The sequence below is a fragment of the Boleophthalmus pectinirostris genome, unplaced genomic scaffold (assembly GCF_026225935.1).
Source record: "Boleophthalmus pectinirostris isolate CB_2022bp ecotype Guang Dong unplaced genomic scaffold, ASM2622593v1 HiC_scaffold_20, whole genome shotgun sequence".
NCBI classification, from domain to species: domain Eukaryota; kingdom Metazoa; phylum Chordata; class Actinopteri; order Gobiiformes; family Gobiidae; genus Boleophthalmus; species Boleophthalmus pectinirostris.
In genome coordinates, this window is record NW_026571153.1 from 16,146,043 (window position 1) to 16,163,712 (window position 17,670).

General features: G+C 38.1%; 1 protein-coding gene across 1 annotated transcript in view; it reads right to left on the reverse strand.

Moving 5' to 3' along the window:
• LOC110159357 (collagen alpha-1(XXV) chain) overlaps nt 1–17,670 on the reverse strand; it is a 235,444-nt gene that overhangs the window by 27,646 nt on the left and 190,128 nt on the right. The window contains exons 10-13 of the mRNA XM_055156054.1: nt 9,764–9,790; nt 5,115–5,159; nt 2,285–2,329; nt 883–909 (exon numbers count right to left, since the gene is read on the reverse strand). Coding sequence (XP_055012029.1) covers nt 883–909; nt 2,285–2,329; nt 5,115–5,159; nt 9,764–9,790 — 144 coding nt within the window. The remainder of the gene's footprint in view (nt 1–882; nt 910–2,284; nt 2,330–5,114; nt 5,160–9,763; nt 9,791–17,670) is intronic.

The following is a 17,670-nucleotide window of genomic DNA, read 5'->3' on the forward strand; positions in this document are numbered from 1 at the left end:
CTGTGTCTATTTTATGAAGTATTTTTTACTGTTTTAACGGTAATTGTCTACTTTTATTCACTTTTAAGATATATCACTTTGTCTAGAAAGCCTACGTTTTAATCTAAAATATAACTAAAATACTACCTCCAGCCACCACAGTAATATGTTTGCATTTTTTAATTTAATTCCTTTTTAATTGAATTCTCTCATTCACTTCTGCTCCACAGTTTTCTTTAAACGTGAGCTTTGTAACTGTGTGGTTGGGGGTCTGTCACCTTCTTGTTTAATGAAAAAACATTAAACAGCTCCACCTTACATTTATTCAATTACAGGTGGTTTTATTGCTTAAAAATATCTAGAAAAACTGGAATTCTGACTGGCCTGGTTTGGTCTTTATGATGATAGAAAGGTTTAATGCCATACTGTGAAACATTCCAGACAAAGCAATAGCATATCCACCGAGAAAAGCAGGTGGCAGACTCTCTACCACAAAAGTTACACAGTGCACCTTTAAATGCAATGTCAGTGCATTGTCCTTACAAATATGGGCTGGGTACACCTTTAATACAAATCAGTTTAAATCTAATGTTTTTGTAAGTTACACATAATTAAAAAAATACGTCCCTAGTCAATCAACCAGAATAATTTGATCAGAATGAGAGGATCAATACTGTTCAACACTAAAACAAGGTAATGTTCGATACTGGATTTAAATCAGTGATGTTTTTCAGTCTTTTAAGAGCTCCTTTAATGGCCGTTAGCCCAGCTTTATTGACTCCCTGGTGGTCAAAAGTTTGGGAACTTGTTAGAAGTCCTGTTTCTCTGTGAGCTGCTCAAACACGGAGCAGATCTGGGGCTTACGCTTAGAATAATGTTTAGAGACGAGAGTTAGCTCGTTACCTTTTCACCTCGTTCTCCCATTTCACCCTGTTGAGAAAAGGAAGCACAGAATTACAGACAATCTCAGGAGTGGAACCTGCAGCTGCCACCTGGGGTCATACGTGATATCGAGGGTAAAAACAAAAACAAAACTGGAGAACAGTGTAGAGAAACAAAGCAGGGGTGGAGATGGATAAAAAGCACCAATCAGTTTCTCATGTTAACTCATTAAGTAAAAAGTACAGTTTTAAAGTACTGGATATACTACGCCAACTCCAACTATTGGGGCTTGTAGTATAATGGTGCTACTACTACAACAACTACTACTATTAATATTATTACTGCTACAAGTATCAGTACTGCAACTACTAACACTACTCAACTTTGGCTACGTTCAGACTGCAGGGCTTAATGCTCAATTCAGATTTTTTGTGTGAAATCGGATATTTTTGTGAGGTCGTTCACATTTTCAATTAAATGCGACTTGTATGTGATCTCCAGTGTGAACATTAAACAGACCGAAAGTGTCCCGCATGCGCACTGGAGGACACAACAACGTCAACCGCAGCGAGCATGCTCTGTGTTTACTGAAGTTGTAGCATTGAGCACCTGGAGATTTTAAAGTTCCTCTCGAGTTCCTCTCGAGCCAGAACATGAACAACTTACGTGTTTTAAGAAGGAGATTGAGAAGGAGAAGGACGAGGTTTCTGGCTGTGGCGTTTTGTGGGATAGTGGCAGCGACGTCCGTTGAAAGGAATGTGTGTATGCGGAGACGTAGCCAAGAGTGGTGGAATAACGAAGTGTTTCACTTCAGTGACACGGAGTTCATTAACAATTTTTGTATGACGAGAAGAACGTTTGTGTACATTTGTCGCTTGTTGATAACGTGTAGGTCGGATGAATGCGCTTTGGCCGTTCAGACTGAAGTCGCATGTCAGAAGATTGGATATGTATCGGTTTCAGGACCACATCTCCAAGTGGCCTAGGTCACATTTGAAAAAATCGAATCTGTGTCGTTCAGACTGTCATTAAAAGATCAGATACAGGTCACATAGGGGCCAAAAAATAGTTTTGAGTCTCTTCAGGCTGCAGTCTGAACATAGACTTTGTTTCAACCTCAAGTCTTTCTGATTGTGTATGGTAAGCACACTATATTTTTGAGATTAAGTTCAATCAATAATAAATACTTGAGCAAAATATTTTAAAACTATTTCTCAAGTATGTTATATTATTTGCTAACTCCTTACGTAATAAATATCTACATTTATCTAGCGTATGGAGGCATCAAAACAGTACAGGGGAGATCACAACCAAAATGTTAAGTGGATGACAAAAAATAAATAAATAAAATGGTGAAAATTCCCCCAAATCATAAAAATGTTTGGCAATGGGTTTTGGAATGATTTTCATAATAAAAATTGACCTTAGTTCCTGGGATACCGTCCACTCCTGGGAAGCCCATATCCCCCTACGGACAGCATAACAACAGTCTGTGTCAACCACTGCAGGTCGGGACATTGTTTTTCCTCAACCTCCTGATAACCTTTGACCTTCGCTGGGGTCACATTATTGTCACAGATGTTATGTATTTTCAGTTTTCTTGATAACTAAGTAATGAAAAAGACCAAATTTCAACATTTTGACTTGTGATTATAGATGATGCTTGGCTGAAGACTGAATTAATCTTTACAATTCAATAAACCCACATGGGAAATTTCAAAGAACAGAGCGTAAACAAGCTGATTACAAGCTTAATTTTCTTTGGTTCGATTTGGGACACCGGAGAAGAAGAAAGCCAAGTCAGGGTGCTTGTGGTTAGTTTGAATTTGCGGTTTGTAGCTGACAAACCGACCTCAAGTGAGTTTGATGCCAGAGACAATTAACCTTTTGACCTTTGCAAAGCAGCCGCATCGTCAGTAAGAGCCGCTTGAAACTAAAGCAAGTGAGGGCAGGAGAAGGAGCATATTAGGGTAAAGACAATATTCTAACCATCAATAATTAGATTTTTACCATTAAGGAGAACACTTAATATTACATAATAAATGAAATACTATGCTGATGCTGATACTTGATGCTTTTCTATAATTTAACATTACAGCTCCTTTTCCTACTGCAATATTTTCACTAGCATTAAAGAGTTATTCAAAATATGTTGATTTGATTTGGAATACTTATAAACATTTTGTGATAGAGCGCCCACTGTCTGCTTGTCTCTACTGTGCAAATACCATATGTTATTAGGTTATTTTTTCAGATCAAGAGTTTGTTTTCATACTTGACAGTTTCGACTGCTCACTCGCGATCTTCCTCAGAGAGATGTGATGTTGCTGCGATGTGTCCGGTCAGCTGATTTAAACAGGTTTTGGTCAGAGGTGGGGACTTCCAAGTCGTGACTTGGACTCGAGTCAGACTTGAGTCACTATTTTTTGGACTTGAGACTTCACTTGATAAAATGGACTAAGACTTGGACTTGAAGATCAATGACTTGGGACTTGACTTGGACTTGAGGCCTGTGACTTGAGAAGCACTTTTAAATCTGAATTCTATTCTATTCTATATTTCTATTCTATTCTGATTCACATTAAGATCTTGTCAAAACATTTAAAAAGAAAAAATTTGCATTTCTCCAACTCTTCTATACTATATAAATACTCATTTATAAATATACCATGACTTTATAAGAACAATTTAGTTTAAAAGTCATATAATTGCAAAAATCTAAGCTGTATTTGTTACTTTGGTTTAAAGACTTGAAATGGCTTGAAGCTCAAAGCAAAGGACTTGGACTTGACTTGGGCTCATGGGCCAGTGACTCGAGACTAGACTTGGACTTGCCTGTATTTGACTTGGGACTTGATTCGGACTTGAGGTCAAAGACTTGAGACTTACTTGAAACTTGCAAAACAATGACTTGGTCCCACCTCTGGTTTTGGCATTGTCTTTCTACCGGTGGAAGTAGGATGACAGCGCCATCTGCAGTCCAACTTCCTCAGAGTAAGTTAGAGTAAAGAAGCCCCCTTGTCCCGGTTTATAGTCCCATGGGCACGTTTCTGTATTTTGATTGCTTCAACGGTGTTTGTTTTCCTCTGTATAAATCAGCTGACCAGACACATCACAGCAACATCACGTGACCACTCTGAGCACTAGTGAGCAGTCAAAACTGTCAGGTATGAAAACAAACTCTTGGACCGAAAAAAGAACCTAATAACATAAAATATCGGAAGACCAAATGAATCTCATTGGACTGTGCAGAAACCAGGCAAAGCTGTAGACAAACAGGTAGCAGATCACCAGAAAAGTTATGTAGTGCGATTTTAAAATGTTTAATGCACTAAAAAAAATTGGCGTACTATTTCATGCTAATTTTAATATCACTCTGTCCACACTCATTTTGTTTATGGAATCCTAAAATACTTCTACTAATACTGCCACTACTATTATAAATGAAAAAGTAAAGTAAATGTGTATTTATATCACTATATACAAAATACTGCTACTTTTACATCTTTCTAGCTACGTCCCAGTGCTGAAATACCCAAAATACAGAAAGGAAAGTTAGGTCACATATGGAACTGGTTGAAATTGTGATAAAATTGTGTTATTCTCTCGTATCTGGTGTAGGAGAGATATCTATGTTTGATCAAAATGCTGTGTGCCAGTTATGGTACTCCAGCTGGTAGACGAAACCTGGCTGTTACTTTCCAGTTCAACTTTCTGCATGAGTGACACCTACATACCATGGCAGATTGTATTTTATAACTGCATTGGGTTCTATTTCATGGGTGCTGGCGAAACCACCTCATATAAGTATAGAAATAAGGTCCGCAGTGTGGTCTAAAATGAAACTACTCTGGTTTCTATTACAAGCATCCAACCATGTCCACGCTCTTGTGTCAAAATGAATGTTTGAAATTAAGAAAGATGGGGTCCCGCATGTAATCTTCCCATTGATCTTGTCACATTCGACGACAGTTTCGAAATAAATTCCCTTTTTTACTTTAGCTCATTGTGTGATTGTGTCATAAGTGTTTAGAGGAATATTTGAACATAGAAATTAGCTGAAATTGTGTCATTTGGAGACATTTTGTGGTTCAGATTTGACTGAGTTGAGGAGATTCCTGGTAAATAGGATGGTGGTTTGAAATTGTCTGAAGGCATGGCAGGGCAATTTTGGTTGAAACATGTAAATTGTGATAGAAAATATTTAAGGTTTCTGAAAAAATGTTGTGTTATAAATACATGAATCGACTCACCTTCTGTCCATCCACACCTGGTATACCTGGAGGCCCAAAGGAACCCTGAGAGACACAAGCAAATTGTAAATGATTTAATTATGTTTAGCAACTAATTACTGCTAAAAAAAAAAAGAAAAAAAAAGTGAAACAAACTCCTTATCCCATTGCACTGGTTAGTAGAGGGGCTAAACAAAACAAGTAAAGTAGTCTATACATATTTTTAAGTTGGTTAGTTGATAAGACTTTGAGCAGACAAGGCAAAGGGCAAATCGTGGTGGCTGGACACATCCCCAGAGGCGGTGTTACCATTAGGCAAAAGTAGGCAGCCATGTTGGGCCCCCAAACCTGCAGGGGCCCCCAAACAATTGCCCTTGCCATTACCACTAATGGCCAAGGCCTCAGAGCAATTTGATTTTCTCGCAATATGACATTAATGAGAGTAGTTTACTTTTAAACCAAAAAACACCATCAAAATAGAATCTGATTGTCAAATCTATTTTAACTGTCAAAGTGTCCCCCCTTTCACAATAGAACGCACTACTCAGCTTGACCCTGATTTGAACATAATCATAACATAATCATATATAATGGATTTAAACAAAAATGTAATTGTAACTACTAAAACTACTTTCAGCAATCCACCATAACATAAATAAAGATGTGTGTGTCTCATGAACAATGGGGAAAAACAGACAATAAATATAAAAAAATACAAGAAAAACAAACAAACAACAAAACAGTGCATTATAGTGAGGGCCCCAATCTCAAGTCCGCCTAGGGCCCCTAAATTGTTAACTCCACCACTACACATACCATCTGTAATGTGTATTTCTTTTTTCCATTTAAGGCCTTGCCTATGGAGCTCTCACCCAGTTCGAAGTCTGCTCCAGTTCTAGAAGTAAAATTTCCATTCATTTCCATGGATTTTTAGAAAAATTCAAATATGAAGAGTTGAAAGGCATTGCAAAGGCTAATCAGCGACGTGCAAACTTATATTTAATAATACCACATTTGCTTTAAGTCTAAAAAGCACATTTAAAACACAAGATGTGCATGTCTCAAGAACAATGGGGAAAAACAGACAATAAATATATTAACAAAACAGAAAAACGGTGCATTATAGTGAGAACCCCAAACTCAAGTTCTCCTAGAGCCCCCAAATTGCTAACTCCACCACTGGGTGGACCCTTATAGTCACTTTATTGTTATGTCCAAATGATGCCAAAAAGCATTTCATAATACAAAAATATATTAATAATTAATATACTGAAGATGTCAGTAGTTTTTAATTTGCTTGATCAATGAGCGCACATGTTGGACAAACTACACTGGACATAAACAAAATCAGAGTGGGTTGTCCACAGAAGCAGGCCTGTCTATTGTTCACTCCCAGACTACTGCACTTAAACATCTTATATACAGCCAAACCAGTATAAATATCTTGTGTCATATTTGAGACTGTGTAAAGTTAAGGTCTATAGTAGCAGCGGCCTAAACTGGGGGATTTTGGGTGAAGTTTCGAAATGGGATTTCAAATATGTAACATTCTGTACCGATTTTTTATTTAGTTTCAAACAGGCAGCAAACATGTTTCACTGTAATAAACCAGCGGTCTCGTTTCATTGCCGTTTTCATATTTTTTCATAATAAAAAGACTTATTATTACCACAGTTCACAAACAGCAATGTAAATCACTATAGGGCTGTGGTGAATAATCAAAAGGCTTCACCAAAAGTATTTATTTTACCCTAATCCAAAAAGGAATTACTTTGGCACTGGAAGTTATGGAGCTACTATAAGTTATTAATGGACTCTTCAAGTGCTGCAACCACTAGTACATACTGCTACAAATACTGCTGCTACTGCGGCTACTCCTGTTTCTACTGTTTCCACTACTGCTACCACTTACCACTACTACTACTACTACCACTACTGCCTACTACTATCTACTGCCTACAACTACTACTACTATCTACTGCCTACTACTTCTACTACTACTATCTACTGCCTACTACTATCTACTGCCTACTACTACTACTACTACTACTACTGCCTACTACTTCTACTACTACTATCTACTGCCTACTACTACTTCTATCTACTGCACAGTACTACTACTATTTACTACTGCCTACTACTACTACTTCTACTACTACTACTACTACTACTACTACTACTACTACTACTACTACTACTACTACTACTACTACTACTACTACTACTAACTACTACTACTATCTACTACTGCCTACTACTACTACTATCTACTACTACTACTACTACTACCTACTACTACTATTGCTACTACTATCTACCACTGCTTACTACTATCTACTGCCTACTACTACTACCTACTGCTGCCTACTACTACTACTACTACTTCACACTCTTCCTTGGTTATCACAGTGAGTTTTTGGTGTGTTTTTGTACATCAGATGCCCTTCCTGTCACTTCCCTCTTTTCTGTTCTTGGAGTGAGCAGCACGGGTGAAATACCAAACCCTGGGACACAACGATGGTATGTTCAGTCGAGATCTGAACCATTTCGCCTCTGGTTCATTCATAAACACATGCATATATCACTGGACTACTCCCACCCAGTTAATACTTCTATACAACTCTTTATCATGGTATTATTGTAGTAGTGGTAGAATGATTTTATGCATTCAACTCTAATAAAAGTAACTGAAACGGCGAGAACGCTCTTAATCTCCCGTCCTGAATCAATCATCAAGCCCACATTAAACCAAATGAGGAGCAATAGCCGGCCTTCTGCGCAGGACAGCGGCACATCTAATTGCACAGAGCCTGCGGGTCTGGCGTCTATGAGTCATTAACACTGCGCCGTGTCACGATGACCCCTCCCCGCCCCCCACGCCGACGGGACGGGCCCAGACAGGAAGCCCCTGATTGGGTTACACTGAACAAACACTGGCAGCTACCTGATGGCTGGATATGGCTTACATCTGTTCCCCACATCAGCGACTATAGCCTCTCCCCGGTCAATATCTCTCTCTTCTCTCTCTCTCTTTCTCTCTTCTCTGTTTGATCACATTGCTCTTGTTCTTTTCTTTCTACTTGAGCTATTTTAAAGTAATAGACTCTTGTGCAATGGATCACATCTGAATCGAGATTGATATCCAGTCATTTTTTTAAAGGGTTCATATTATGTCATTTCCGATTTATGTTATAATGTTGTTTCCTGATCAAAAACAGAGCTGGAGATGTGTTTTGTTCATCATTCATCATTCACAGCTCTGACTTGTGATGTCATGTGATGAAACAAGAAGTGCTCCACTGTGTTTTTAAACTCCACTACTTCGCTAGAATCATTTGGATGATTTCAGCCCTGGAATTGCCAGTCTCTACTAAACAAAAGGTAAAAGGGTGTTGTTAACTTGAACTACCACTACATCACAAAGTGGAAAAGAGCATTTTGAAATGTTGAGATGTAGACTGACTTAGGGCCTGTTTACATGAGAACGCTTGTGGGTAAAAACGACTATTATATTTTACTGGAAGTGCTTTTTGTTCAGACGGTGATGGTGTTTTGGGGCTTAAAAACGCAAGTCTGAAACCACCTTCCAGAGGGGAAAAGTTTAATACTACACTGCCCAAGACACAAAACTCTGGTCAGATCTGCTCATGTCGCGTACATGTTTGTAGTAGTTGTAGTTGTTGGATGGCATGCATATCCAATCGAATTCCACACACTTTTGCATCACAGTATGGACGCAGATTTCCTCCTGAAAACGCTCGTCCAAACGCTGACTAAAAAGTGAAGACATGACGCCACTTTTGCATCTTCTGTTCAGACCGTCATATAAACATAACCTAATAATAAAGGATTACTCGAACATGTGTGAATGAAACAAAACACAATTCTGGGCATGTTTTTGATGAGGTAACAACATTATAACAAAGCTTACAGCTCACATTAATCAAGTTTATGTAATAGAGAACCTTTAATAATCAACAATATTCTTGGGTCTTTTTTACTGCAAGATCTACAGCCAATCCTCTGTCAGTAAAATTAAATTTGGAGCAGAATTTTTACTTTGGAGGGAAAAAAAATCTGAGTTTTGTGTCAAAGGCTGTACTGTTTGTGTTCAAAGAATTTATATTGAAAGCCATTTTTATTTGTATCACAATATAACTTGACTTCTGCTGAGTATATGCTGACAATATTAAATGATTTGAACATTTGTGTATCTGCAATTTATCTTCAGATATGTTTTCATCCTATTTATGTCGTCTTTTCTATCTGTGTATTATTGTTTTCTCTGTCAGATTACATAAAATCCATATGTTATTTGTGCATTCACCAAATGCCCTTACCTATGTTTGTATGTACTTTACTACTTCTTACTACTTGATTTATTCACTGTACTGAAATATTTTAGCAGCCTAGACCCACCTCCTTTCCAAATGTACCTCCTCTTCTGTCTATTGACTTGCCCCGACTGCCCTGTATAATCTCCACCTAAACATTTTCTCACACCTTTTTCAGCTGAGTATGAACTTCTGAAGTCATATGCATGTCTAATCAAATCCCAAACATTATTCTTTTGTAAAAATATGTAGGTTACGGTCATATTTGTTGTAATGTAGAAAAAAAGATAACAATGGCAGAGTATGTGAAATATACAGATTTACAGGAAAAATTACCTTGGGTCCTGGTGGCCCCTCTGGTCCCTAGAAAAACATGCAAACAGAAGATGTCAGTTTGAACAGTTTAGAGCAAATAGAGTTACAGCGATAGACATTAGAAATGGACATAGGACACTCAATGATACAATATGTTGTAATTTAAAGTATATTTGCATTTGTTATTCAGAAAAACTAATTAGGATCAGTACAAATTAAACAGTTTTTTATGTTTTTGCATGCATTTTTTGTGACAGTTTTTAATCCTACAGTTATCAATTCAATAATTTTTGTACATGGTAAATCATCACATTTTTATATAAATCTTTTCCACCCATTCACACACACATATACACCTATTTAAGCTGACACTGAAGGCAAGGTGGGTTAAGTGTCTTGCCTAAGGACAAAACAACAGCATACATCTGTGGGAGCTCTACCGATGATGTTTATGTCAAGAGTGTGATTCAAACTGCCAACCTTCAGATCAGTGGACACCCTACCAACTGAGCTACTTTCACATACCATATTTTCTGGCCTATTGTGGACACCTGAATATAAGCCGCATCAACAAAATGTTAACAAAGTTTTAAAATTGTACCTATATAGGCCGCACCTGAATATAAGCCACAGGTGTCCACGTCTTCAAGAACATTTTCAAGTTAGGGCCATCTGCTTTTATCGCCTCTGAAATTTTTTGTTGTTTTTTTGCAATGAGTCAGTTTGTCACGCTGCTGTCGCCAAAATCTCACCATTGATGTCGAGCTCACGTGCAGCAGCTCTGTTTCTTTCTTCAACAGCGACATCAATTGCCGTTAACTTAATCATCATCATCTGCATTTCTTCGTGTGTTTTCCATGAGGATGGTGTGTGTATAAAGCACAAAATAACTGTTCAAAACACAAGCAAATGAGTACCTTCCTCGGTGCATCAGCCCCGTCTCTCCCCGCGCTCTACTGCGCATGTTTCCTGCAAGAGCCTCTGTCCTGACTGGTACATAGACTGTAGTCCATGGTCTGGTATCATGTCAGTGTCTTGTAGGATTTCAGCAGATTTCAGTGTCTCTCGGGGGCGGGGCTAGTTCTATTAATCAGGAATGAGTGGATGTCCAGCTACTGAAGTTTGAAACGTTTCTTCTCATCATTTACACATACCAGTAAGATGTATCCCTCTCACTAATGTTCATTTAACGTCATAACTTATTTTATCACATGGCGATAAACTGTTTGAATGTGCTTCACATTAACCCTAGATCCATGTGTTACCCGCACAGACAGCGGCGCTTTCTGCACTCAGGCTGCACGTATCTGCGGTCTTACCAAACCATAGACCGTATATGTGAATGGACAATGTGCCAAACAAAGAATCCGTCCATATATTACCCACATTGTTTTATTAACTGCAGGGTTCAAACTGTGAGAAAAAAGTAGCAGCTTATAGTCCGGAATTTATGGTATGTGTCAATTTAGTTTTATCTCACTTTGTACAGTTAAAAGTAAAGCATTTTCTGACAACTTAGAGATCCAAAAAGGTTCATTTTGTCTTCTTTTGTACATTCTTCTTTCATTCTTTTTTAAGATGCGTTTCTATTCTGAAGATAGCTTGCAGCTAGCAGCCGATGCATGTCAACAAGATAAATACATCCATGGTATTGTCTTTAAAAAGAACTCAAGAAGTTAACTTACAGAGATACTTGATACTTAAAGATGCTGCTAAATAGTGATAAGGACAATGCCAAACCTGAACTCCAACATAAACAGTCTTTAATCAGGGCCTTGTGAACAAGACATCTTCATTTTAGTGACTTTAATGCGGTTTACTCCTCTTTCTACAGTACATTAAGAGAGCTTTTATTTCAACATGGGTCACTTGGATAAAGTTTTGCATGAAACAGCTAAAAGGTAGCCTAATTTAAACTGATATACATTTCTGAGAGTTCACTTTCAACTTCATGAAGCTACTGAACTGACTACTGATACTGCTTTTGCGTTCTTTTATTGGAAATGATCTATCTCTTCTCTTCTTCTTGGTTGTGAAATAGCTTGATGATTAGTCTGTGGTTTTTACACCAGATGACCTTCCATGTTTATGCTGTCTTGGGAAAAAAAGAGGACTTCTTGCGACGCTTTGTGGATGATTAATTCTTATTTTAATTAAATCTGCTCTACGTTGGGGTTTTAAATGGCTGAAGATTTGGTAGATGATTTAAACTGTTGGCTGTGGGTCTAACTTTCATAGCTCTCTCAAACCATCCAGCCCTAACATACATGAGTTTGTGTGTTTGCAGTTATCACAAGGCTTTTGGTTCAACCAGACTAAGTTGCAGTGCCACCACAGCTCATCAACACCTTTACACTTGGCTGTTATGACACAACATGGTGGCCAATGGTTATCTCACTGATGACTGCAGAAAATCATGAGATCAGACCTTACCCCTGTAACTGTCCTAATCTCGTCATCTCTTTTGTGTTGGTATTATTTAAAGATCCTATATCATATCGCAAAATTTACTCTTGTAAGCTATTAGGTATGTTAAAATGTTGTTAGCTCCTCAAAACATAAGTGGAGTTGTGTTTTGTTTCATTCACACATGTTTGAGTAATTATTTTATTATTAGTCTGGCTATATCTCAAAAAATCAGCTACCTTTTACCTTTAGTTCAATAGAGATTAGCAATTCCAGGGTTTAAACCTTCCAAATGATTTTAGTGAAGGTGTATGGAGTTTAAAAACACAGCGGAGCATTTCCTGTATGACATAAGGTGGAAAAGAGTGTTTTCTTCACCTAAATATGCAAGATGTGTGTGATAAACATGCGTGAATCAAACAAAACACAACACCTGGTATGTTTGTGATGAGGAAATAACATTATAATATAGATCAGAAAACTGTGTAATATGGGCCCTTTAAATGGCAAAGAACCAAATTTGTTTCCAGCGTCATTGAAGTGAATCATCTGAGGACACAACTGGGGTGAAAAGTTTGACTGTCAATGTTAATTTCAGTGAAAAGCTGCTCTTTGGAGGTGGCCAAGGAGCCAAGTGTCCAAGTGGATGTTTGGCTTTGGTCAAAGGACAAAAATAATGACCGCTGTAGTCTTTCCGATTTTCACACAGAATTTCACATCAGTTGTCATTTTTTTTTGCACAAATATTCCAGAACCTTAAAAAAAGTTGACGGTGTAATTTCAGAAGTTATATGTGTACCAATCATTCAAAAATGCAAATCAGAAATAATTATTAAATATATTTCAATGTATGACTGAATTACAGGATTTGTTTTTATTTAAACTGCTCCACATATTTAATGTATAAAAAAATATACTATTACAATTCCCCTGCTTCAAAATTCATATAAAAACTAACTAAGAATACATTAACTCAGGTTACATTTACACTGAACTGATTCACCATATCACTGTATCGAAATGATCTGCGTCCAGACACACTGTTTCTGTGTTCGCAATCCAAGCCTTCCCTATCCACACAGGAACGCAAAACCGCCTGAAATGCTAGTCATATGACTAGGCTGGCGTCACGTCATCACGATGTCACGTGGGCGGTAAAAAAAGGAAGTTGAGCACCGTGTTTGAAGTTGCAGCAGCCAATTTTGAGCCGAGGAAGATGGAAAGTGTGAAAATAGTCTTTTTGTGGACCAACAACGGGTTCAGTTGTTACTGAACGTAACACTGGATTTAAAGACGTTTGTCTATAGTTTGTTTAAACTGTTTTCTGCAATAGTGTCACATGACCAATGTCACGAACCGAGCGAATCAGGAAGGCACAAGTCACAGTGATGTGGTCCAATAAGGATGCAACTAGAGCTCCTACGTCAGTGTATCAGTGTTTTCAGGCATCCACACAGTGCCGCATCAGATCTGTACTCAGATGAATTCGTGGGAGCTGACAGCACGAGATTGTTCCATCTCTAGAGCCATTTTCCATCGGAAAGTGTGGACGAACACTACATCTGCAACGAAAATGACTCGAATACGTACTAGTGTGGATGAGGCCTAAGAATACATTAAAGGGCCCCTATTACGCTATTTTCTGGTTTATGTTATAATGTTGTTTCATCATCAAAAACATACTTGAAGTAGTGGTTTGTTTCATTTACATATTTAAGGCACAAATCTTTCATATTTAGGTTGAGTTCTTCTCTCAAACAGAGAACATTCAAGTCATGTGGTAATACAGGAAGTGCTCCACTGTGTTTTTAAACTCTATACTAGAAACATGTAGGCGCACAAGGCGCAACAGCATTTTGAACTTTGAAAATGCAGACAGAGTAATAATAATGGGTTACTCAAACATGTGAGAATGAAACAAAACACAACTCCAGGTATGTTTTAGATGAGCTAATAACATAATAAGAGTACATTTTGGGTAATTATAATAGACCTAGTGGATAGCCTATCTGCTTATCTCAAAAGTTTTCCAAACTTTCTATGAGCTACAGTATATTTTTTAGCTACTTTTTAACTATCTAACCAAACTCCTTCAAACTTTCCTTTTCCCCAATCTACCACTTCCACCAAAGCAGCCACAGCTAAAAGTTCTCACATTTGGAGAAACAGGCCACACAGTTGCAGGGCAGTTTTACAGCGGATTACACGAACACTTAGCGAAAACCTCAATGAACAAGCCCATTATCTCAGGCCAACAAAAAGAATGGGACTTTCCTCTGCTTAGCTTCCCCAGCCTTTGTTAGCGATCCACGGTGGGTTCGGTAAACATCTTTATGAGACTGTAGGTATGTGGGAGCATGTGCCACTCGCCGGTGCACTAATTAGCTTGGCTACATCTGAGAGCACTCAAGAGCTACTGCCTGGAAGAGGAAGTCATTCACAAAAGCCTGGCTCTGACATTGATGGGAATACAAACAATTAACAGTTTCATCAGTCTTCAAGTCTAAGTAACTTAAATAAATGATCACTACTACAACAGGTTTTTAGTGTGTGGAAATGTTGAGATTCAAATAAAACACAATACAGGAATGGACTGTTAATTTAAAGGGCCCATATTATGCTGTTTTTTCATCTATTTTATAATGTTGTTTCCTTATGAAAAACATAGTTGTGTTTAGTTTCATGCACACAATTCCTGCATATTTAAGGCCTGTTTACATGAGAACGTTGTAGGTAAAAACAACAAAATATTTTATCGGAAGTGCCTTTTCGTTTACACGGTTTTTGGCCGCAAAAATCTGAAACCACCCTCCAGAGTAGAAAAGTTAAATACGCTCAGCTGTAGCGTTTCTGTCTACACTGCCCAAGACGCAAAACTCTGGTCAGATCTGCTCACATCGCCTACACGTTTACGTCACATACATACAGTACACAGAAACCTGGCATGCATACACACTCGAATTCCACACACACTTTTGCGTATGCACGCAGATTTCCTCTCGAAAAAGCGATGCCACTTTTACGTCTTCTGTTCAGACCGTCATCATATAAACGTAGATTTAGGCTGAGTTCTTCAAACAGAGAACACTCTGCTCCACCTTGTGATGTCATGGTAATACAGTAAGTGCTCTACTGTGTTTTTAAACTCCCTGTCCCTTCACTAGACTACTTTGGATAATTTCAGCTTTGGAATTGCCAATCTCAGCTGAAAAAAAGGTAAACGATAACCTCAAAACTACCGCTTCATGACATCACACGGTGGAATAGAGCATTTTGAGCTTTGGAGATGTAGACAGACTAATAATAAAAGCTCATTCAAATGTGTATGAAAGAAACAAAGCACAGTTGCGGACATGTTTTTGATGAGGTAACATTCTAACATGGCTTAAAGCTCATAAGAGTAAATTTATCAATGAAAGTTTTATTTTAATCTTCTGTATTTGGTTAGTGTATTATATTATAAACAATACAACAGCAACAACACTGTAATTTTGTACATCTCCAAAACAACAACTGAATGTATCGACATATCTCCCAGAACCTCACCTATAACTTTAAAGGTACTTTTCGCCATTTTACCATCATTTTCTCATCCTAAGCACATTTTCTTATACATAGAAATATCTTCAAGTCAATTCAACTCTAGCAGAATTAGCACAACACTATCAGTACTGCAATAACACTGGTGCTACTACGAACACATGTGAGACCAATGAAGGGTTTTTAAAAGGGAAGTCAAGAGTCATTGAGGAAATCCTGGACACTGCAAAAACCATTATACTTCCTAGTTTTACATCTACTAAAAGGAATTTACAAAAGTGCAAAGTCATCAACACAATTTAAGTCTAAAATTTAAGCAGGAAGAACTAGATCCGGAGCTTGCATTCATTCATTAATAAACAATGAGCGAATGGCCTGGTCACCTCTTATACTTGAACTAGTCTCAAGTACTTCCTAAGAGCACCTTACGAAGTTTACAGGAAAAATATTTGTTCTGATCAAAGCAAAGAACGACTCCAGGTCGGTGCAGGATCTGTCAAAGCCTTCTAGACTTGTTCTCAAGCTCTGTAACATCGTAGAGCTATTGACGTTATCTTAACACATTTCTACCTGTAAAGAACGTTGTTTTTAGGGCCTGATCAAGGAATGGTGTTCTTGAGCTTGGCTAATATAGGTGTGGGTTATGATAACATTGAGCTTACTATGGAGAGAGCCTGTGGATTATGTAACATGCCAGGATTTTGAGAGGAAACCTGGCACATAACAGCCAGTCCAGTTTTCTAATATTTCAGAGTGATTGAACTAAAATAAATGATAAATTGGTCAAAATAATCTGTCATATTTGAATATACTACAACGGAGCTCAACAGTCCCTCCCACCTTGAAAACTGAGATGCTGAGATTTCAGAAGTAAATCTCTCATAAATTTCCCCCACAGACATTTTGAAAATTAAAATAGTTTATAGAAATTTAAGAGTTTAAAGGCATGACTAACCAGGCTATTCATGTGGAAACTTATGTCAAAGATGTGATTATTTTGCCCAACCAGTCCACATGTGCTTTGTGGATCTGGAGAAGGCTTTCGACCGTGTCCCTTGTGGTGTCCTGTGGGGGGTGCTCTGGGAGTATGGGGTCCGGGGCCCTTTCTTAAGGACTCTCCGATCCCTGTATGACGGGAGCAGGAGCTGTGTTTGCATTGCCGGCAGTCAGACCTGTTCCCAGTGCATGTTTGTCACCGGTTCTGTTCATTATATTTATGGACAGAATTTCTGGGCGCAGTCAGGGGCCGGAGGGGGTCTGGTTTGGGGACCACAGGATCTCATCTCTGCTGTTTGCAGATGATGTTGTCCTGATGGCTTCATCAAACCAGGACCTGCAATGTGCACTGGTGCGGTTAGGAGCCAAGTGTGAAGCAGCTGGGATGAAGATCAGCTCCTCCAAATCAGAGGTCATGGTTCTCGACCGGAAAAAGGTGGCTTGCCCTGTTCAGGTGGGAGGGGAGTCCCTGTCTCAAGTGGAGGAGTTCAGTTATTATTTATTTTAAATTAAATAAAACCTAAAATAAAAAAAAAATAAAAGTGTGTTTAAAAAGTGGGGGTTTATAATGTTTCAGAAATATATAATTGATAAAATTATGGGTCTTGCTCATTAATTCCCAAGCTTTCATGTTTGCTCATGCATATATTTTTTTTCATAGTCCATAGGAAAAAATAAATGGGAAATTTACTCTAGAGCTCCATATTACCTTGATCTCAGGGACATGAATTTCTGGTTGTGAGTTGCCTTTTGGCTACATAAGACACAGAGAGCTAATAGTAAATCACAGTAAGGTAAGGTAAGGTAAGGTAAAATTTTAATAAGCTAAAGTTTCTCCCTAAGATTTAAAATGTAATTAAATAGAGAGAACGTAGCATTTAAAGCATAGCCACTGTCTCCCCTCTCTTCTTTTGTTTGGCTTAAGACAAAAAAGATTCACAAGGATCCTACAATATTCTAGGTATGTGCACCATATCAAAGGAAAT